General features: G+C 48.8%; 1 protein-coding gene and 1 long non-coding RNA gene across 5 annotated transcripts in view; one reads left to right on the top strand and one right to left on the bottom strand.

The window, feature by feature from the left end:
- The window catches only part of LOC119976035, a 44,888-nt gene extending 24,334 nt beyond the window's left edge, over positions 1–20,554 (top strand). For all 4 annotated transcript variants that reach the window (XR_005462856.1, XR_005462857.1, XR_005462859.1 and 1 more), the window contains one exon: positions 20,250–20,554. This is a non-coding gene — a long non-coding RNA (uncharacterized LOC119976035). The remainder of the gene's footprint in view (positions 1–20,249) is intronic.
- LOC119976034 (allograft inflammatory factor 1-like) overlaps positions 9,888–22,780 on the bottom strand; it is a 28,510-nt gene continuing 15,617 nt past the window's right edge. The window contains exons 3-6 of the mRNA XM_038816135.1: positions 20,222–20,288; positions 17,463–17,504; positions 15,277–15,439; positions 9,888–11,243 (exon numbers count right to left, since the gene is read on the bottom strand). Of these exons, the coding sequence (XP_038672063.1) occupies positions 11,159–11,243; positions 15,277–15,439; positions 17,463–17,504; positions 20,222–20,288 (357 nt within the window). The 3' untranslated portion in view covers positions 9,888–11,158. The remainder of the gene's footprint in view (positions 11,244–15,276; positions 15,440–17,462; positions 17,505–20,221; positions 20,289–22,780) is intronic.

The following is a 22,780-nucleotide window of genomic DNA, read 5'->3' on the forward strand; positions in this document are numbered from 1 at the left end:
CCTGCTCGATCTCCATAGTCCTGCAGGTTTATTCCATCCGAGTGCCTATCCAGTTTCCTTTGGAAATCATTGATTTCTTCTGTTTCCTCCATCCTTGTGGGCACTAAGTTCCCAGTCATCACCACTCACTGTGTAAAAAAGTTCTTTCTCATATTCCACTTGTATCTCTTGCCCAGTACCTTAATTGCCCCTACACGATAGTCCTTGTACCATCAGCTAATGGGAATAGTTTTTCCTTGACTACCATACCGAACCTGTCATAATCTCGTCGTCTATCAAACCTCCCCTCAATCCTCTTGTCCCAGGAGAACAACCCAACCTTGTAACTAAAATCCCTCATCCCTAGGACCATTCCGGTAAATCTCTTCCCCGCCAACTCGAGGAACCTCACGCTCTTCCTAAAGTGTGGTCAGAGGTACTTGTTCTTCATCCCTAATTGCCCTTGAACTGAGCAGCTTGGCAGGCTTTTTCAGAGGGCAAGTAAGCAGCAACCACGTTACTATAGTCCTAAAGTCACATATAGGCCAGACCAAATAAGGATGGCAGATTTCCTCCCTAAAAAGACATTTTGCAACAATTATTAATAGTCACTATTACTGAGACAGGCTTTCAGTTCCAGATTTTATCAATTGAATTTAAATTCCACCAGCTGCCGTTGTGAGATTTGTACTGTGCTTCTGGATTAATAATAAGAAGAATCTTGGGCAGGATTCTCCCCTACCCAGCGTGACGAGGGGTCCCGGCGTAGGGGAGTGGCCCCAACCACTCCGGGGTCAGGCCTCCCCAAAGGTGGGGAATTCTCCGCACCTTTGGGGGCTAGCCCCGCGCCGGAGCAGTTGGCACCAGAAGACTGGCGCAGAAAACCGGTGGCGGCACCCTTTCAGGCCCGCTGCCCGGCAGTGGGGCTGGCCGAAAGGCTTTCGCCGGTCATCGCATGCGCCGGCGGTGACGTCAGCAGCCAGCTGCTGCTGACGTCACCATCGGCGCATGCGCGATGTGGGTTTCTCTTCCGCTTCCGCCATGGCGGAGGACGTGGCGGCGGAGGAGAAAGAGTGCACCCAGGGCACTGGCCTGGAGTCTGAGTGGGGGGCCCCGATCGCGGGCCTGGCCACCGTGGGGGCACCCCCCGGGGTCCAATCGCCCCATGCCCCCCCAGGACCCCGGGGGCCGGGTCGCGACGCCGATCCCGCCGCCACCAGAGGTGGTTCAAACCTCAGCGGCGGGAGAGGCCTCCCAGCGGCAGGACTTCGGCCCATCGCGGGCCGGAGAAACGCCGCAGGGGCCTCGCCGATCGAAGTGGCGAGATTCCTGCCACCGCCACTTCCCGGGTGGCGGAGAATCTCTGCCACGGCGGGGGCGGGAGTTTCGGCGGCCCCAGGCAATTCTCCGACCCTGCTGGGGGTCGGAGAATTTCGCCCCTTTATTGTCAAAAGTAGGCTTACACTAACACTCCAATGAAGTTACTGTGAAAATCCCCCGGTCCCCACACTGGCGCCTCTTCGGGTACACAGAGGGAGAATTCAGAATGTCCAATTCACCTAACAGCACATATTTCGGGGCTTGTGGGAGGAAACCAGAGCACCCGGAGGAAAGCCACACAGACATGGGGAGAATGGGCAGATGCCACACGGACAGTGACCCAAGCCAGCAATCGAACCTGGGACCCCGGCGCTGTGAAGCAACAGTGCTACCCACTGTGCTACCGTACCGCCCTTGATCAGTGACTTTTCCACGGCACCACCACTGGTGCAGCCAATAGGAAAGCACATTAAAGAGTTCATCTAGGACTGGATACCATAACTAGTTGGGGCCTAACCATAGATTTTTTTTGTTTTAATTTTGCAAGTAAGAGGCAATTTAGCGTGGCCAATCCACCTGCCCTGCACATCTTTTGATTGTGGGGGTGAGACCCACACCAACAGGGGGAGAATGTGCAAACTCCACACAAACAGTTACCGGGGTCCTTAGCACCGTGAGGCAGCAGTGCTAACCATTGCACCAACCTGCCACCCCAATGCCTCTATTTATGAACACAGTAAGAAGTCTTACAACACCAGGTTAAAGTCCAACAGGTTTGTTTCAAACACGAGCTTTCGGAGCACGGCTCCTTCTTCAGGTGAATGTTCACCTGAAGAAGGAGCCGTGCTCCGAAAGCTCGTGTTTGAAACAAACCTGTTGGACTTTAACCTGGTGTTGTAAGACTTCTTACTGTGTTCACCCCAGTCCAACGCCGGCATCTCCACATCATGTCTATTTATGAAGCCCATGATCCCATATTCTTCTTTAAGCACTCTCTCAGTAAATCCTGCCACCTTCAAAAATTGATGCACATGCACCTCTGGTCACTCTGTTCCTGCAAAACACTGAGTTAAACTAAAGTCCGCATTGCCACTATCTCACATTGGTGCAATTCAATCTGTCCATTCTGCCACCCCATCTATCCCATGTTGCAAGCAATTTGTGTCTTTCACACTGTTCACCACTCCTCCGGGTTTGGTCTCATTGGCAAATTTTGAACATCTACTCTGTATTCCAAGATCCAAGTTATTTTTTAAAATATTTTTATCGGCACTTTCAATTTTACATAACAAAACTTCATGTCCAATATTTATAGTTTGTGCATTTCTTACAATCTTACAATCGTTCTTGATGTTTCCGCCCCCTGTGCTGTCGGTAGTTCCAGGTCTTCTATCAATTTGCTCAGTGTCGCTAATCGGTCTCCCATGTAAAAGTCCCCAACTGTTTGTTTCTCCATTTTTTGAAAGTGGTTGCTGGGTACTTATGGTTTCCACAGATGGGGGCCATGGGGGACATCTCTGTCAAACCAAAATGTTGCCTTATCTGGTTCCATGTCCTTGATGTGGCTACCTCCACTGGGCTGGATGTGCGTTTTACCTGGGGGGGGGGGGGGGGGGGGGGGGGGATTGGAGCACTGCCATGGCGAGGGCCCGGAGTATCATTCTCTTTCAGGAAGACTCCTCCATCCTCACCCATTTCATGGTGGGTTCGCGTATCCATCCCCTCACTCGCTCTGCTGTTGCTGCCCAGTGATAGTATTGTAAATTTGGTCATGCCTGGCCGTCCATGACTTCTCCTCTTCAGCACTGATTTGGGTCACTTGGATTCCTACCCAACACACAAATGGCATGATCATTTTGCCTATGTGGTGGAAGAAGACCTTGGTATGAAGATCGGTATGGATCCAAACAGGAAGAGAAACGTCGGGGGTACGTTCATCTTGATCATTTGCATTCTGCCCGCCAGGGAGAGTGGGAGTGCGTCCCATCTCTGCAGGTCCTTTTTAACTTCCTCCGCCAGACTGATCAGGTTCTACTTGTGGACCTGTGTCCAGTTATGGGCAATTTGGATCCCCAGGCAGCGGAATTTGTTTTGGGTTTATTTGAATGGGAGTCCCTCCAGATCTGTCCCGCCCCCGTTTGGGTTCACCGGGAATGCCTCGCTCTTGCCCAGGTTAAGTTTATAGCCTGATAAGGTTCCTTACTCTTTCAGGAGCTGCATGATTGCTCACAAGCCTTTGTGCGGTTCCGTGACATAGAGGAGCAAGATTATCCGCATAGAGTCAGACTTTGTGCCCTCTATCTGCTCTTTGGATGTCCTTCCAGCAGAGCTATCACCAGGAGTTCAATTGCTGGAGCAAACAGGAGCAGGGACAGTGGGCTTCTCAGCCTTGTGTCTCTTTGTAGCTGGTGGTGTGGGTTTGAACGCTCACCTTGGGGGCGTTGTACAGGATTTTCACCCAGGAGGTGAACCCCGCTCCTAACCCAGACCACTCCAGTATCTCGAGGGGGTACTGCCATTCGACTCTGTCACAGGCCTTTTCTGCGTCCAGGGAGACAATCACCTCTTGTGTTCTCTCTCTGTTGGGGGAGGGGGGGTCATTATTCCATTCACCTGCCACCTGATGGTCTCAGTGAGCTGCCTACCCTTGACAAAGCACGTTTGGTCCTCTGCAACCACTCTGGTACGCAGTTCTGCAGCCTCTTGGCCAGAGCCTTCGCGAGGATCTTCACGTCTACATTGAGCAGCGAAATGGGTCTGTACTATCCGTAATCCATCGGGTCTTTGTCTTTTTGGAGTATCAACGATATTGCGGTCTGTGTTAGTGTAGAGGAAAGGGTACCCCTCACCAGGGAGTCTGCGAACATGTCCCTTAGGTGTGGGGCCAGGGCCGACGCAAACATTTTATAGAAGTCCAAAGATGTGCAGGTTAGGTGGATTGGCCATGATAAATTGCCCTTAGTGTCCAAAATTGCCCTTAGTGTTGAGTGGGGTTACTGGGTTATGGGGATAGGGAGGAGGTGTTGACCTTGGTAGGGTGCTCTTTACAAGAGCCGGTGCAGACTAGATGGGCCGAATGTAAATTCTATGATAATCTGTGATTAACCTAGGACATGGTTCGGCACAACATCGTGGGCCGAAGGGCCTGTTCTGTACTGTATTTTTCTATGTTCTATGTTCTCAGTCCGCTGGAAACCCATTGGGTCCCGGCGCCTTCCCCGTCTGCACAGAGCTGATGCTCTCCGTGATTTATCCCAGATCCAATGTTGCTTCCAGCTCCCCTGGCCTGTCCTCTCTCACAACTGGCATATCCAGTCCATCGAGGAACTGTTTCATCGCCGCTCCCCCATTGGGGAGCTTGGAGGTGTACAGTCCTCTGTAGAAGGTCTCAAATGCCCAGTTGACCTCTTTTGGTTCTGTTACCAGTGTGCCTCTGCTGTCTTTTATCTGGGCTATTTCCCTCGTGGCTGTCTGCTTTCTCAGCTGGTGAGCCAGTAGGTGGCCAGCCTTTTCTTCGTGTTCGTAGAAGGTCCCCGGTGTCTGGCAGAGTCGGTGTAATGCTTTCCTAGTGGATAGCAGGTTAAAGTCCATTTGTAGCTTTTTCCTCTCCGCCAGCAGCTCTACGGTCAGGGCCTCAGAGTACTTCCTATCGACTTCCAAGGTGGAGTCAATCAACTGTTGCCTGGCAGTCCTCTCTTTCCTGTCTCTGTGAGCCTTCTAGGCTATAATTTCTCCCCTGATCAATGACTTCAGTGCCTCCCAGAACGTGGAAGGTGAGACTTCCCCGTTTTGTTTATTAGTAACGTACTCGCCTCTGACCTGTGATGTTTCCTGGCAGAAGACCTTTACGGCCAAGACCTTTCCTCCTTCCAAAGTGCTAACCTCACACTTTTCCACATTGTATTTCATTTGCCACTTCATTGCCCACTCTCCTAGCTTGTCCAAGTCCTTCTGCAGCACCCTTGCTTCCTCAATACTACCTGTCCCTCTACAGATCTTTGTATCATCTGCAAACTTCGCAACAGTGCCTTCAGTTCCTTCTTCCAGATCATTAATATATATCGTAAAAAGTTGTGGGCCCAGCACAGACCCCTGAGGCACACCACTAGCCACCGGCTGCCATCCTGAGAAATACCCCTTTATCCCACTCTCTGCCTTCTGCCAGTCAGCCAATCCTCTATCCATGCCTGGATCTTACCCTGAACACCATGAGCTCAACTTATTTAATAGTCTCCTATGCGGCACCTTGTCAAAGGCCTTCTAGAAATCTAAATAAATCGCATCCACTGGTTCTCCTTTGTCTAACTTGCTTGTTACCTCCTCAAAGAACTCTGAGAGATTTGTCAGACACGACCTCCCTTTGACAAAGCCGTGCTGACTCTGTCCTATTTTACCATGCACTTCCAAGTGCTTTGCGATCTCATCTTTAATAACAGACTCTGAAATCTTACCAATGACCGAAGTCAGGCTAACCGGCCTATAATTTCCCGTCTTCTGCCTCCCTCCCTTCTTAAACAGTGGTGTTACATTAGCCACCTTCCAGTCCTCTGGGACCCTATCTCTTCTCGGACCCTGGGGTGTAGTCCATCCGGTCCAGATGTAGAAAATCGGATTGGCTTTGGCAGACAGGGAGTAGGCCAAGGAAACAAGATGGCACCGCAAGCAGCCACTTTGGTGGTCTCGAAACAAAGGGAAACCCCAGAGTACAAGAGCGCACCCATGTGGCGTGCACTCAGTTGACGGCCATGTTGGGTGCCCTCTGGACACTTATTGTGGAGGTTGGTAGGAGATGACTATTGTGGAGTATTCCGCTCTTACTATTCCTGGAAGCGCCGATTTCCCTACTGCAAAGTCGTCGATCCGGGTGTATACTTTGTGGACCGGTGAGAAGAACGAGAATTCTCTCTCACCGGGGTACAGGAACCATGGGTCCATGGCCCACATCTGTTCCATGAATGTTCTCAGTTCCCTAGTCATGCCTGTCTTTTTCCCCATTCTGGGGTTTGATTTGTCAGTCAGAGGGTCCTGTAGGTATTTAAAGTCACCCCATACATCAGTCAGTGTGAGTCAATGTCAGGAAATTCCACCATGCTCTTCTTTATAAAGTCTGTGTCGTCCCAGTTGAGCGCGTACACATTTACCTGTACTACAGGTGTCCTGTCTAGGACACCGCTGACCATAACATACCGTCCCTTTTACCGTAACCATCCTGGTCTCCGTAAACCTCGTCCTCTTGCTAATCAGTATGGCTACTCCCCGAGCCCTCGTCTGTCCCACTCAGCTCTTTCTTACCAGCAGTCGGTACTTCTCCCTCAGGTGTGTCTCCTGCAGGAAGATTATGTCGGGCTTCAGGCTTCTTAGGAGGGGGAAGGCCCTTTTCACTGGGCCTTTAAGACCCTTACAACATTCCAGGTGACTACCTGATTGGGGGGGGGGGGTGTTTCTGTCCCCACCTTCCTGCAGAATCAACCATACTTACCTGATGGGTGTGCCCCTGCCCTCCAGGGTTTCCCTTTAAAGGGGGTCGTCTAAAATGGCCGTGGTCACCGTTCTCCACCGTGAGGCCGGGCCCTTGCCCTCCGGAGTTTCCCTTTGTCCAGGGGACACCCAACATGGCCACCAACTGCATGTACGCCACGTGGGTGCACCACTGCACCCCGGGGTTTCCCTTTGTTTAGGGACCCATCAAAGTGGCTGCTTGCGGTGCCATCTTGTTTCCTCGGCCTAGTCCCTGCCTGCCATAGCCAATCCAATTGCCAACTCTTTTTCACCATTCTATTCCCTATGTATTCTTTGCTCCCACCTGATTCCCCTGCTCATTTCTCCCCCTCTCTGTCTCCCCCTTGTGTCCCCCCTCCCTGCCACTGTGTCCCCCTCCACCCCCCCCCCCCCCCCCCCCCCCCCCCCCCCCTCTAGCCAGGCGCTATCTGTCTCTGCCAAGAAGTGCGCCATGGCTCCCCTTATTGCCTGTCTTCCCATGCTAGCCTTCCCTGCTAGTACGGTGGCTCCCCTCCCAGGGCTGGTCTAGCCCCATGCCTATGCCCACCTACTGCCTGTTTTCCCTGTCTGGCTCCTCACTTGCTTTCCCTGTCCTCGCTCTCTCCTGTGCCCAGTCTTTCTGGTCAGAATGAGGCAGGACAGTCCCGCACAAACACATAACCTAGACTACAAGTCCCTGATTCTGCCTCTTTCACCAATCCTCTTCCGAAACGCCTTCATTGCTGCCGCGCCTGATCTTTGTCTAGGCCGTTGGTCCATACAAAGTCGTTTGCTTCTGTCGGGGCGTTGAACTAATATTCTTTGCTCTGGTACATGACTCAGAGTCCGGCCAGGAATAGCATGCCGTATCGCACCCCACTATTGTAGAGCGCAGACTTTGCCTTGTTAAACTCGGCCCTTTTCTTTGCCAGGTCTGCCCCAATGTCCTGATAGATCCGTGTCCTTCCCATGTGCTTGACTTAGTTTGTCTGGCCCACCACAGGACCCTTTCCCGATCCTGGGATTGGTATGGCTTCGCTATGATCGCTCTCGGCTGCTCCCCCGCTTTGGGCTTTGGTCCAGGCTACCTGTGTGCTCTGTCAAGTTCTGGGAGATGGGGAAACTATCGACCCCAACTGGGTTGGCCAGCATTTGAGTGATATACTCTGTCGGGTCTCTGCCTTCGATGCCTTCCAGCAGGCCCATGGTCCATATGTTCTACCGTCGGGACCTGTTTCCCTGGTCCTCGACCTTTCCCTTCAAACTCCACTGGGCCACCACCAACCTTTTCACCTCTGTCTCCAGGGCGACGATGCTGTCGCTCTGGTCCATCGAGGCTCCCTTGAGGTCTTGGATCGTCTTCTCTTGCACCTCCACTTTCTTTCCCAGACTGTCGATTGTACGTTGTAGGGAGACCATCGCCTCCGTCACCACCACCTTCACTGCCACCTGGATCTCAATTTTAATTGCCATCTTCACGGCGGCCAGTTCCTTTTTGAGGAATGTCCTCCATCCGCCTCCTGGTGGGGAGGGGGAGGCTGGTGTTGGTGCCGGTGTTCGAGTCGCCGGTCTTCCTCGCTCTTGGGTGGCCAGAGCCAGCTCCTCACCTCGTGGGTCCACCGGCTCATCTGCCCATTGCTCATGGCCCTTTCCGCTACTCCTGCTCTCTCGCTGGCCCCTCGAGCTTCCATTCATTGACATCTTCTCCTCCGCTGCTTCTTTTCCTCCATTAGCGTTGTTTTCTGTTGATTTTTCGGGTCAAATTCTTCTAAAAGTGTCTTTTTTGGTCCCGGTTGAGAGGAAAGCCACTTGATGCGCGTCTACTCAGCACATCACCATCACCAGATGTCTCAGATCCAAGTCATTTATAAACAGGGAAAAGAACACAGATCCGAGCTCCGACCTTTGGCGAACATCACTGTGAAAAAATAGCCATTTACCACCATTCTCTGATTTCTGTCCTTCAGCCAATTGATTTGTCCAATTGGAGATTGACTTTCCTATTCTGTGAACATCATTTCATTAACCAGCCTTTTACGTGATACTTCGTAGAATGTTTTTTTCAAATCCATATAGACAACATCCAGTACATTCCCTTCATCAACCTTCTCTGCTTCTTCATCTGAAGGACTCAGTCAAACGTGATCTATCTTTTACAAATCTATGCCGGCTCTCATTAATTAATTAACTCAAACCTCTCCAAATGCTTGTTCATTTTCTCCCCCCCCCCCTGATTTTGTTTCTAAAACCTTAGCCGCTGTTGATGTTGTCCTCACTGGCCTGTATTTACTAAGACTGGCCTCACATCCCTTGTTGCATAGTGGTGCAATATTTGCCACTCTGGTAGCTCCCCCATATATGAATCGCAATCACTACCATTCACTGTGTCATGATTGGTTGTTCCCTTTTGAACAGCTCGTAATCGGGGGGGCCATGACCATCGGCAATCTCTGGGCAGCCGCAGCTTGAACAGCAAGTGACCCTCCCCCATGGTTAGTGCTGTTTTTAGCATGAACTTCTTAAAAGGACCGATCACCACCAGAAATAATTTTGTAATAAATCTTTATTGTTACAAGCAGGCTTACATTAACACTGCAATGAAGTTACTGTAAAAAGCCCCTAGTCGCCACATTCCGGTGTCTGTTCGGGTACACAGAGGGAGAATTCAGAATGTCCAAATTACCGAACAGCACGTTTTTCAGGACTTGTGGGAGGAAACCAGAGCACCCGGAGGAAACCCACGCAGACACGTGAAGAACATGCAGACTCCGCACAGGCAGTGACCCAAGCCAGGAATCGAACCTGGGACCCTGGTGCTGTGAAGCCACAGTGCTAACCACTGTGGCTTCGCAGCGCCAGGGTCCCAGGTCCGATTCCCGGCTTGGGTCACTGTCTGTGCAGAAAACATTAACAAACTCTTAAAGAGACCATGTACCACCAGAACTGTCCCAAATTCATAAAGGGATCCTGAACCACCAGGACTGTCCAAACTATTTAAGGGGACCTTGCACATCAGACCTGCCCCTTAGGGTTAGTCCTTTGGGCGAGTCAGCATGAGTTTGAACAAGGGTGGGAACAAAAGGAAGTGCAATATTTCCATCATTCTTTAATTCTGCAAGTGTCCAGTCGCATTTTCCATTAACTGGTGCTCATAGATCAGAAATTACCAGATAGGAATGTTAAATTCTCCACATTTGTCGAGTTTAGCAGACATTTAGAAATCTCTCCCATACGAATATAGTCTGTGTTTCAAAAAGCAAAATTGGCACCTGTCAGCACCTCAGGACGTCCGAAAGAGCTTCACAATGAATAAAATGCTGTTTGAAGTGTTGTTACTGTTGTAATGTAGGCAGTCAATTTATGCACAGCAAGCTCCCATGAACAGCAATGGGTTAATGACCTGATCATCTGCCTTTATTGGTATGATTAAGGGCTCAATATTGATAAAGAAATCAGAGACAACTTATAGAGCAGGAGGAGGCCCATATTACTGTGTCAGCCCTTCGAAAGAGTGATATCCAATTGCACCCACGCCCTGTACTTCCCCCCCCCCCCCTCCCCCCAAAAGCAGTGTGTTTCCCTTGTCAAGTGTGTATCCAATTTCCTTCTGGAAGTGACTATTGATCCTGATTCCATCATCTTTCAGGCAGTGCATTCCAGATCTGAACAACTCACTCCCTAAACATTGCCTTTTCTCCGCTCCAACTCCTCTGCCAATTGTGGGAAAATGCATTGTGCAATGCCTTCTCTCCTTTGCTTCACAGTCACTGCATGGTGCAATGGCACGCTGCGTTCTGACTTTGATGGGATGGTACAAGATGCCGCACCGTCATCCGATCACAAGGGGCTGAGCCAGTTTCCGAGGGATTTCTAGAGCTCAGGGTCTGGGCATCTGAAGGCATGGCTTCATATTGTAAGCACAGAAATCCAGGAACACCAGATTTGGGCTGGGCGCAGTGATCTCGGACGGCTGTACAGCTGCAGCATGTCACAGTGATAGGGACAAGTGAAACCCCAGGGGGATTTGTAAGGGGGAATCAGGATGTTACAAATTGGGGCCTTGCCCAACCAGTTTGGGTCAGCAAGCACAATGCAGTAATGGGCCAAAGTGACTTGGAGCGAGCTTGGATGTGAGCAAAAGAGCTTTAGATGGATTCAACTGTACAGAGGACAGAATGTGGGAGAGTGACCAGCACAACATTCGAATGCACAAGCCTGGATGGACAGAAGGCGCGAATGAGGATTTCAACAACAGATGAAGTAAGGCAGATGCCTCGGAGCCAGGAAATGTTAGAGGAATTGAATTAGGCGTTCTTGATGACAGACAACATATGTGGGTCAGAATGTTCATCTTGGGAGGTCAATGTTGGCAAAGAAAGGATTATGGGAGGTCGCTGAAGGTTTTCTTCATCGGAAGTCCAATAGGCTTCACAGGCTCTTTTGCCTTCTCTTCATACAATAAGATTCTGTGCAGAGAGAATCAGAACAATGTTAGCTTCGTCTAGCTGAATCTCAGAAACACACCTTCACTTCACCACAAATCATTAATAGATTTCTTATTGCTATGAGATGAGAAAAGCTTTTACCTTCTGCATATTATCATGAATCTAGTACAGTAAGAAGTCTTACAACACCAGATTACAGTCCAACAGGTTTGTTTCGAATCACTAGCTTTCAGAGTGCTACTCCTTCCTCAGGTGAAAATTGTTCTTCCTAGGATTCACCTGAGGAAGGAGTAGTGCTCCGAAAGCTAGTGATTCAAAACAAACTTGTTGGACTTTAACCTGGTGTTGTAAAACTACTTACTGTGCTCACCCCAGTCCAGAGCCGGCATCTCCACATCATGAATCTAGTGGACAGCAGTAGACAGTATTCAAAGGGCAGCAATTGCAAAGAACTACTCCCTGCAATGAGTTTAGAATGGCACTTTAGATAAGAATCAAGTTTGAATAGCTTATGGAGGAGAAACTGATATAGGCGATTGGGGAGGTCCCTGAGATATACATATGTTAACGTATAGTCAAGGAAGTTGATAGGGGCAGACAGCCGATTACACAGAAGACATAATCAAAGAACAACAAAGGTATAATTGCCCAGACTCTGAGAAGCTAGAAGAGGCAATTACCATCTAACAGTCTCAGGAAATGGACAGACCAGTTTCCAGCCACTAAGCTTGAAGGCCAGGTTTACAGCAAACAAGCTTCTCAGTCTTAGAGCCAAGGCAGTGCTGAAAACCTTTGTCGCAGCAGTTTTAAAATATTTTCACTGGGCCAGGAAAAAGATGGTTCCCAGATCTGAGTATCATCCCTGTATTGTGTAGTAACTATAGCTGATTATTCAATTTGCATGTTGTTTGTGGAAGAGGGGAAGTCTTACAGAGTTCAGGTATAGTACATATATATTGTAACAAAGGGGTATGTTCTGTATAAACTGTGTGTGTGTGTTTTTAGTAATTCATACACCTTAATTGCATGAGAGTACAATAGTTCTGTTAGTGTGCATTGTCTCTTCTTCACTTTAATAAATAGTCTTTAATAATTGTTACACAATGGCTGGGCTATTTATTCTCACTGGAGTTTCATTTGTCTCCTCACACAAACACAAAATAAAACTATACACCCCAAGTCACACAAACACAAAATAAAACTATACACCCCAAGGAACCCCTGTTCCAAGTTGGAATACCCTTGCAGATAAGATCAGCGTGCTTCCTGACTGAAAATTGGGGGCTGTGTCCTGAATCTTAAAACGGCATAATTCCTTGGCTGTCGGGAAGTTTTGACTTTTGAACATAACAAGAATGGAAAACAAGTGGACCTGAGTAACAACATGTTATATTAAGTAATAAGGCTGCAGTAAATGACTCTCAATCTAGCTCGGAACGAAAACAATGTTTAAAAATTAATTTACGGGATGCGGGCATCGCTGGTATTTATTGCCCATCCCTAGTTGCCTTTTAGAAGGTGAGTTGCCTTTTTGAACCGCTACAGTCCTCAAGGTGTAGGTACACCCACTATGCTGTTAGACAGTGAAGGAACGACGATATATTTCCAAGTCGGGGTGGTGAGTGTCTTGGAGGGGAAACTCCCAGTGTTGGGTTCCCAGGTATCTTGTCCTTCTAGATGGTAGTGGTCGTGAGTTTGGAAGGTGGTCGTGGGTTTGGAAGTTGTGTAACCGCAGCAAGTTTGAAAAGTGTGTCTAAAACCAAACTGAGGGATTTGGCAGATAAGTTGGAAGTAGTCTTATCTACAGGAGCTAAGAAGGCTGAAATAATTGAGCAGCTAGTAACACAGTTAAGTATACGAGCGGGGTTGGCCAGACCCAAAATTTCAAGAAATGAGGATTTTGAATTAGCGAAGCTTCAATTACAAAGAGATATAGAAATTGAGAAGTTAGAGATGCAGAAAAAAGAGAGGGTGAGAGCATCGCAGTGAGAACAAGAAGAGAGGAAATGGAGAAAGCCGTCTGGGAGGGCAGAGAGAGAGAGAGAGACTTTCAACTTTGCACACAGGCAGCAGCAAGTGAAAGGTTAGAGCAGACGGCAGAGGAAGCTGGTTAAAGACGGGAACCTAGTGGGGAGATATTCAAATATGTACAAGCTCTGCCAGATCCGGTGAGAGATACCAAAACATGTTTCTGTGCTTTTGAGAAAATAGCTAAACAGATTAGATTGTTACAAAATTGTTGGGCCCTAATCTTACAGGCTAAACTTATGGGTAGGGTTAGGGAACTCTATGCGCCCTTATCAGAGAAAAGGTCTGGACACTATGAAGCAGTGAAGAAATCTATTTAAGGGATATATGAGCTCATACAGGAGGCGTACAGGGAGAAACAGAGCTGTAAGAAAATACGCTGAACGGGCTCACCATGAATTTGAATTCTCATCAGAGACTCCCACTCAAGACTCCCACCAGAACCCACCCACCCCCATCAGAGACCCCCAAAAGGCCCTCCCCATCAGAGACCTCCATCAGACCTGCCCAGCAGACGTCCATCAGACCTCCCCATCAACCCCCATTTGTGCCCCCATCAGAGAAACCCCCATATCAGCATATTGGAGACCCCCCATCAGGGACCCCCACCAAACATCCCATCAGAACACCCATCAGAGAACGCCCCCATATCAATGATCCTCCTATATCAGAGAACCCCCTCATATCAAAATCCCCCCCATCAGCCTTTGCGTCCCTAGTAGCCCGGCGGAGGATTCTTCTTCAGTGGAAGGATGCGAGGCCCCCAAGCGTGGAGGCCTGGGTCAACGATATGGCGGGGTTTATTAAATTGGAGAGAGTGAAATTTGCCCTAAGGGGGTCAGTGCAGGGTTTTTTCCGGAGATGGCAACCATTCCTAGATCTCCTGGCAGAACGGTAAAAACAAAAGGTCAGCAGCAGCAGCAACCCGGCGGGGTTGTCTCTTTGTTTTTGTTTTGGGTTGAATATCTGTTTTTTGCCAATGACGGGCGTTAATTTATTGTTTCTCTTTTGTATTCACGGCGGGGGGGGTGTTCTGTTTTTTTTTGTTCTTAGAATTTTCTGTTATTGTTTTCTTTTTTGTGAAAATGTGAAAATTTCAATAAAATTTTTTTTTTTTTAAATCCCCCCATCAAGTACCCCCCATATTAGAGACTCCCCCCTCCCCCATCACAGAAGCTTACATCAGAGGCCCACATAAAAGTGCCCAATATCAGAGATCCCCCGTATCAGAGAACCCCCCCCCCATAACAGAGAGCCCCTCTCATATTAAAGAACCCCCAATCAGGCACCCTCCATATTTGAGACCCTCCCCCTATCAGAAGCTAAAGAGCAGTCCAGGGAGTGAGTCACTGCTTTTTTCACTGACCTGCCCCTTACACCTACCACCTCAGACAGATATCTAGATAGCAGCAACTGTTAGAAAGTCAGTACACCTCACAAGGTTTGAACCCCTCTCAAAACCTTCCACCTGCAATGAAAAGAAACACACCCATCCTCTCAAAAGAACACAAAACCTAGGAATTGGAGTGGGCTATTTGGCCCCATGAATGTGCTCTGCCTTCGCTGACCTGGGGCAGGCTTCTCCGCTCCCCCAGCCGCGCGTTTGTCAGCGGCCTCCCACTCGTGGTTTCAATTCTTCTCTGTCCCTCGTACCCCTTGACTGCTTTGTCAATCAAAAGCCTGCCCAGCTCATCTTAAATATATTCAATGGCCCAGCCTCTGTTGATCTCTGGTTAAAAAAATTCCATAGACTAACCACTCTCTTGAGTGAAAATCCCCCGTAGCTACCTCTTAAATGGGACACTGCTCATTTTTAAACTGTGCCCTTAGTTTCCAGACAAGGAAGCAGCTTCCGCCCTGTCAAGTCCCCTCAGAATCATGCATGCTTCAATAAGACCACCTCTCATTCTACTAAACTCCAAAAGGTATTGGCCCAACCTGTTCAGCCTTTCTTTATGAGATAAACACCTTCATGCCAGGAATTAGCCTTGTTAACCTTCTCTGAACTTCTTGAAGAGGGACTTACATTTTAGCAATGGCAGACCGTTTTCCCAGCATCATCTTCACAAAGTCCGAGTACGAGATGGTCTCGCCCATGTCTCCTGCCACTTCCTTGATCATTTTCTTCAGTTCCAGGTGGGTCTTGGCCGCTCCGAGCTTTTCCAGCATTCTCTTCAGCCCCATGATATCTGAGTGAGGGTGAAAGACGGGAAGGGTGAGAGGAGGAGAGGCAAGGTTTTGACACAATGTCGAAATGACGTAGTCTAACTCGCTTCCACCCTCTGATACCTGTCCTTGACCTCTTGGCGGCCTCTGTGTCCGCTGATGCTCCTGGTTCTCATCCTCGGAGATTCCCGTCGGAAAGCACAAAGGATTGAGTTCTGCCTCAGCTACCATCAGTCCATGGCCAGGCAATGGTGGGACAGGGTCGTGCTGCGGGCATGGCGCCCAGCTCAGACACCAAAGGCAGGACTCCAAAATCTAACAACAGAACTGAGTAACCTAAGGACCCAAAAAGCTGCCAGATTTTTCAGAAATCCTGCCGTTCTTCAGCAGTAAAAACAGGACCTCTCCCGCCCAGTTTGGCCTGGCCTGACCTTGCCCGACAAAATGTGGTCGACTTGTAATGTTAAAGGAGAAGGCTCAGCATCTTCGTCAGAGCAACTTGAATTGCAACGTACTGCTGTGCAGAGGGATCTGGGTGTTCTGGTGCATGAATCGCAGAAAGTTGGTTTGCAGATGCAGCAGGTAATAAAGAAGGCAAATGGAATGTTGTCCTTCATTGCTAGGGGAATGGAGTTTAGAAACAGGGAGGTTATGTTGCAGTTGTGTAAGGTGCTGGTGTGGCCACACCTGGAGAACTGAGTAAAGTTTTGGTCTCCTTATTTGAGAAAAGATGTACTGGCACTGGAGGGGATGCAGAGGAGATTCACTAGGTTGATTCCAGAGTTGAGAAGATTGGCTTATGAGGAGAGACTGAGCGACTGGGACTATACTCATTGGAATTTAGAAGAATGAGGGGGGGGATCTGAGAGACACATATAAAAATATGAAGGGAATAGTTAAGATAGAAGCAGAGAAGTTGTTTCCACTGGAGGGTGAAACTAGAACTAGGGGGCACAGCCTCAAAATAAGGGGGAGCAGAGTTCGGACTGAGTTGAGGAGGAACTTCTTCACCCAAAGGGTTGTAAATTTGTGGAATTCCTTGCCCAGTGAAGCAGTTGAGGCTGCCTCGTTGGATGTTTTTAAGGCAAAGATAGATAGATTTTTTGAACAATAAAGGAATTAATGGTTACGGTGAGCGGGCAGATAAGTGGAGCTAAGGCACAAAAAAATCAGCCACGTTCTTATTGAATGGCGGAGCAGGCTCGAGGGGTCAGATGGCCTACTCTTGTCATTCGTTTTTATGTCCTTATGCACAAAAAGAAAAGGTGGCCTTGCCAGGGTCATCCATATCCCAGGAACAAATTGAAAGGAGATTTGATAGAGGTGTACAAGATCATGAGATATCTGATAAGAGCAGATGAGGAAAAGATGCTCACACAAGGGAAGGATCGAGAAAAAGAGGAAACAGAATCAATGTAATTGGCCAAAGAAGCAATGGCACACCATGACTATGTGTGAAGATGGATTGGAGAGACAGCGGTTGAGTGAAGCAAATGCTGCGAAATGGAAAGGAAAGAGCAGATTTGACATTCACAAAGGTCACAGCAACATCTGAGGGCCTGCCAGGTCCCGAAACCATCCAAGCCAACCTTCAGACCCGAGGCAAGGGGAGCTGAAGAGATTTTTTTTTTGTAAATGTAGAGTACCCAATTCATTTTTTCCAATTAAGGGGCAATTTAGCGTGGTCAATCCACCTACCCTGCGCATCTTTGGGTTGTGGGGGCGAAACCCACACAAACACGGGGAGAATGTGCAAACTCCACACGGACAGGGACCCAGAGCCAGGATCGAACCTGGGACCTCGGCGCCGTGAGGCAGCAGGGCTAACCACTGCGCCGCCGTGCTGCCCCTGGGAGCTGAAGAGCTGAAGTAAACCAGAAAAAAAACAGGGTGAAATTTTCAGCTGTAATGGAGAGTTCTCAAAGCTTGAAACCTGCTTATTGAGGCCCTCGTGCAAAGGTAGGTCGGTAATGTCAGCACAACACCAGTTCATGGGTGGGGGGGTTTTCACTGTGTCCACCGATTATTGTGAAACATCAAACTTACCAATGTCTCCATGATTATTGAGGTCAAACTCCATGTACTTCTCTGGAAAGTAATGAGAGAAAAGAACATTTACTGAGATTCAATGGGAATTAAAGATCAGTCTGGAATTTTAACCTAACCGCCCTGGGCTGGGTTAGAAGATTGATTTACACTCTGTCCAATTTAACATCAAAGTTAAAGCACTAGAACAGACAATTCAGACCAACATCTCTAACCCAGCCTTTACACTCTACCTTAGTCTGCACTGGCTCAGCTAGGTTCATCAGTTAGATGACGGCTATGTACCCAAAGACCTTCTGTGTAGGGCAGACAGCAGCGTAGTGGTATTAACACTGGACTAGTAATCCAGACACCCAGGCTAATGCTCTGGAGACCCGGGTTCAAATCCCACCAGGCAGATGGTGAAATTTGAATTAACAGAAAAAAGTCTAATGATGACCATTGTTGATTGTCGCAAAAACCTACCTGGCTCACTAATGTCCTTTCGGGAAGGAAATCTGCCATCCTTACCTGGTCTGGCCTACCTATGACTCCAGACCCACAGCAAAGTGGTTGATTCTTAAAAGGCCAATCAGTTTGAGAGCTATTCGGGACGGGTAATAAATGTTGGCCTTGTCTGTGATGCCCACGTCCCAAAAACGAATAATGGGGGAAAAAATGGTCACCGGATCGCAACCTGCTGTTCGTCCATCCGCCATAACAATATGGCTGACTTTCGCACACTGACAACTGGGAGACAATCAATGAAGGCCATGACATTGGTGAGGGGTGGTCTGACTGTTTGGAGGTATATTGGAAGAGGTTAGCAGAAATGGAAAGCTCAGCTGGTTTAGGAGAGTACCTGGGGAAAATAGAGGCCAGCAAATCCTGTAACTTTCCAGCCCCAATCATCATGCCAGAGTGCATGAGCTAATGCTCAACAAAGAGTTGACCAGCAAGGCACAAACCATCATCTCAAGTGGTGGAAGGCTGCCAACTGAAGCCTCCTCCAACCTGATCTGTTCACCAGCTACTCATTTCTCCAGCAAATACTCATGGAGCTTCCCCTTACCGTTCCACTAACTTCAGTACAGTGTAAAATCAAAGGAAGTGTAAAATGATTATCCAAACTCCAAAAACTTGATTAAGGAGGTAGGAACTCACCAAGGTTCATTAGGCTTCCAAAGCCACAACCTCTACCATCTAGAAGGACATGGGTAGTGAATACTCGGGAACGTCACCACCTGGAGGTTCCCCTCCAACTCACTCGCCACCCTGACTTGGAAATATATCGCCTGCTCCTTCAATGTTGCTGGGTCAAATTGTTTGAATTTGCTCCCTAACAGCACTGTGGGTGTACCTACACCTCAGGGACTGCAGCGGGTTCAAGCTCATCGCCAACTTCTCACGCGCAACAAGGGACGGGAAATAGATGCTGGCCTAGCCAACGACATCCACATCCTGTAAATTAATTTTTTAAAAAAGATTTGAAGGTGCGTTTTAAATGAGGAGAGAGAGGCAGGGTGGTTTGGGGAAGGAATTCCAGAGCTTGGGGCCAGGGAAAATGAAGGGACGGCCGTCAGTGGAGAAGGGAAGAACATCAGGGATGCTGAAATTGTCACACTTGGTGGAGTGCAGAGATCGCCGGGATTGGAGGGCTGGTGAATGTTACTAACAGAGGCTGAGGGCGAGACAATGAGAAGGATTTGGCATCAAGAATGTGGGGCGCGATTCTCCCGACTTACGAAAAATCGGAGAATAGCGGGCGGCGTAAATTTTTACGGACACGCTGGTCCGACGCCCTCCCGCTATTCTCCCCCCCCCCCCCCCCCCCCCCCACGCCCGCCTCCCGACATGAATCGCTGCCCGCTGTTTTTTTACGGCGAGCAGCGATTCACTCCTGGCCGATGGGCTGATTTCCAAGGCCTTTACGGTCGTTTTTACAAGCGTAAAACACACCTGGTCTGACCGTTCGTAAAAACGGCCGTAAAGCCCCGTTCTCGGGAGCCATGGCACCGATTGGCATGGCCGTGCCAAGGGTGCCATGGGCCCGCGATCGGTGGGCACCGATCGCGGGCAGCGGGTACTTACCCCGCGCACTCTTTCTCCCTCCGCCGCCCCACTGTATCCATTCGCGGGGCGGATGAGCGGCATACCGGCCCGCAAATGCGCGGGTTTCACGCATATGCGTGATGACGTCATCCGCGCAAACGCGGGTTGGAGTCGTCCAATCTGCGCATGCGCGGCTGACGTCATCTGACGCGTCAGCCGTCGCTAACTTTGGCTAGCGGGCTTAACGAAATTCGTTAAGCCTGCGATGTCGGAGTTCACGGCCGTGCGATGCTAGCCCCGACCGGGGAGATGAATCGGTTCCCGGTCGGGGGGGCAGACGCTGGCGTCAAACGCGCCCGTTTTTGACGCCAGCTTCCCGATTTTTCATAACTCGGGAGAATCGCGCCCGTGAACTCTAAAATCGAGGCATTGCTGGTTGGGAGAATCAATGTGAGTCACACAAGATTGGTGTGAGTGAGTGTCTGAATGACTTGCTCAGTCCTGTTGTGAGGGAACATAGAACCACACATGAGAAAGATCATCACGATTTGCCTGAACTCCCTGAGCAGCTACTTAATTAAGGCTCCCCTCTGCACATTCCCCCCGCTCCACGCTCCCCCCCCCCCCCGCCCCTCTCCACCAGCCCTCAACAATTCAACAGGTTAAAATTTGACACATCAAAATCTCAGATCATCAATCTGCAGAAGGCAAGTTAACAAAAGAGTTACGTTTGAAAGCTCTGAGTTTCTCTTCCAGGTCTTCATCTGTGTTGTACTTCGGGTTATCTAGGAAGTCCTACAAAAGGAGAAACAGCTCAGTCACCATAGGAAACAGGATTGGAGGAGAACAGACAGAAGATGTAATTGTTGAACCAGCATTCAGTTACGACATGACGTTGCCTCCCACTCTTGAATTCTGCTCATCAACGAGAGAGTGGTTAGTGCTCAGAGGTAGAACATCACACTTCAGCTGGACATAGTCTCAACTGCGACAACTTGTATTTGTATAGCATCTTTAATGTAACAAAATGCCCCAAACTGATGGGTGGTAAACTGATGCAATGCAGGGTTGACACTAGATTGTACGTGTGCAAGAACTTTATTTACAGTGCTTGCACACATCTCTGCAGTCACAAAATGCCTGCACTCATGCTTATAGCTCAACTTCTGGTAGTTTATGTTTGTTTACTTTGCTGTGAGTCAACAATCGGGCTTAACTAATCAAGCACAGTGAGCATAGATTGGTTACCAGGCTCACACTATCAAACACAGAACAACTGAACAATTGAATAATACGGTCCATGAGATATAAGAAATAGAAGACCACAAGACGTAGGAGCAGACTTAAGCCATTCGGCCCATTGAGTCTGCTCCGCCATTCGATCATGATTGATATGTTTATGGGCATCACGGTAGTACAAGTGGATAGCACTGTGGCTTCACAGCGCCAGGGCCCTAGGTTCGATTCTCTGCTGGGTCACTGTCTGTGCAGAGTCTGCACGTTCTCCCCGTATCTCCGGATGCTCCGGTTTCCTCCCACAGTCCAAAGACGTGCAGGTTAGGTGGATAGGCCATGATAAATTGCCCTAAGTAACCAAAAAAGGATAGGAGGGGTTATTGGGTTACGGGGATAGGGTGGAAGTGGGGGCTTAAGTAGGTCGGTGCAGACTTGTTTGGACGAATGGCCTCTTTCTGCACTGTATGTTCTATTTTCTATTTTTCTCATCCCCATTCTCTTCCCTTCTCCTCAAAACCGCTGATCACCTTACTTATCAAAAACGTATCTATTTGTCTTAAAGACACGCAATGATTTGGCCTCCACAGCCTTCTGTGGCAATGCGTTCCACAGATTCACCACACTCTGGCTGAAGACATTTCTCCTGATCTCTGTTTTAATGGATCATCCCTTCAGTCTGAGCTCTGTCCTTGGGTTCTAGTTTCTCCTACTAGTGGAAATAGCCTCTCCATGTCCACTCTATCTAAGGCTCTCAGTATTCTGTAAGTTTCAATGAGATCCCCATATGGCTTGTTTTGTACAACTGTCCTAGTCAGATTTCTACCCACCTGACAACTTGTGCCATTTCTTTCTCTAACTCATTCTATTCCATTATCTCCAAACTTTGGAAGTCCTCACTTCCCTCAGTCTTACTTCCTTTCCACACATTATTGCCTGACCTCAGCTAACCACAGTTCCTTGATCTACCTCACCTTCACCTTCACCCCACTCCCAATGACTGTCACCTCCTCCGGCCCCTAACAGTCTCACAAAAGTTTGTACTCTACACTTCTGTGCCTCAGGATTTGAATGGATCCACTATTGTCAGCGATGCCTTCAGTTGTCTGGGCTCTAACCTATGGAATTCCCTCCCTAAACCTCCCCCACACCTCCTTCAAGACACTCTGTTAAACCTATCTCCTTGACTAAATTTTGGGTTATCTGTCCTAACACCTCCTTATGTAACTCTACCTCACACGTAAGCCTGTTAATTGCCTCTCTGAAGCTTCTTGAGACATTTTTATGACCGTGAAGGCACTACATAAATGCAAGTCGTGGTACTTTGTTCAACTGTTATTTTGCTCTGTTGCCCCATCTCTGAACTTAGGCTTTCTTCCATCGGAAAGGGCTACTTTTGGCAATCAGTAACACAATCAGTGGTACTACCAGCACTGAGTTCCCCCAAAATCAACATAGAATAGAATTATCATTATCATAGATTTTACAGTGCAGAAGGAGGCCATTTGGCCCATCGAGTCTGCACCAGCTCTTGGAAAGAGCACCTTACCCAAAGTCAACACCTCCACCCTATCCCCATAACCCAGTAACCCCACCCAACACTAAGGGCAATTTTGGACACTAAGGGCAATTTATCATGGCCAATCCACCTAACCTGCACATCTTTGGACTGTGGGAGGAAACCGGAGCACCCAGAGGAAACCCACGCACACACGGGGAGGATGTGCAGACCCTGCACAGACAGTGACCCAAGCCGGAATCGAACCTGGGGCCCTGGAACTGTGAAGCAATTGTGCTATCCATAATGCTACCGTGCTGCCCCGAAGGTTGCCATTGACCAGAAGCTGAACTTGGCCAGCCATATAAATGCTGTGGAAGCCTGTCCAGTATCTACATGGCACAAGTGAGGACGGCAAGGGAATTCTCTCCACATGCATGGAAGCGTGTAGCTTAAACAACACTCAAAAATCTCAACACCATCCAAGACAGTGCAGCTCTCATCCACCCCATTAAACATTCACTCCCTCTATCATTGGCGCACTCTGTATGTGTAC

The sequence above is a fragment of the Scyliorhinus canicula genome, chromosome 13 (assembly GCF_902713615.1).
Source record: "Scyliorhinus canicula chromosome 13, sScyCan1.1, whole genome shotgun sequence".
NCBI classification, from domain to species: domain Eukaryota; kingdom Metazoa; phylum Chordata; class Chondrichthyes; order Carcharhiniformes; family Scyliorhinidae; genus Scyliorhinus; species Scyliorhinus canicula.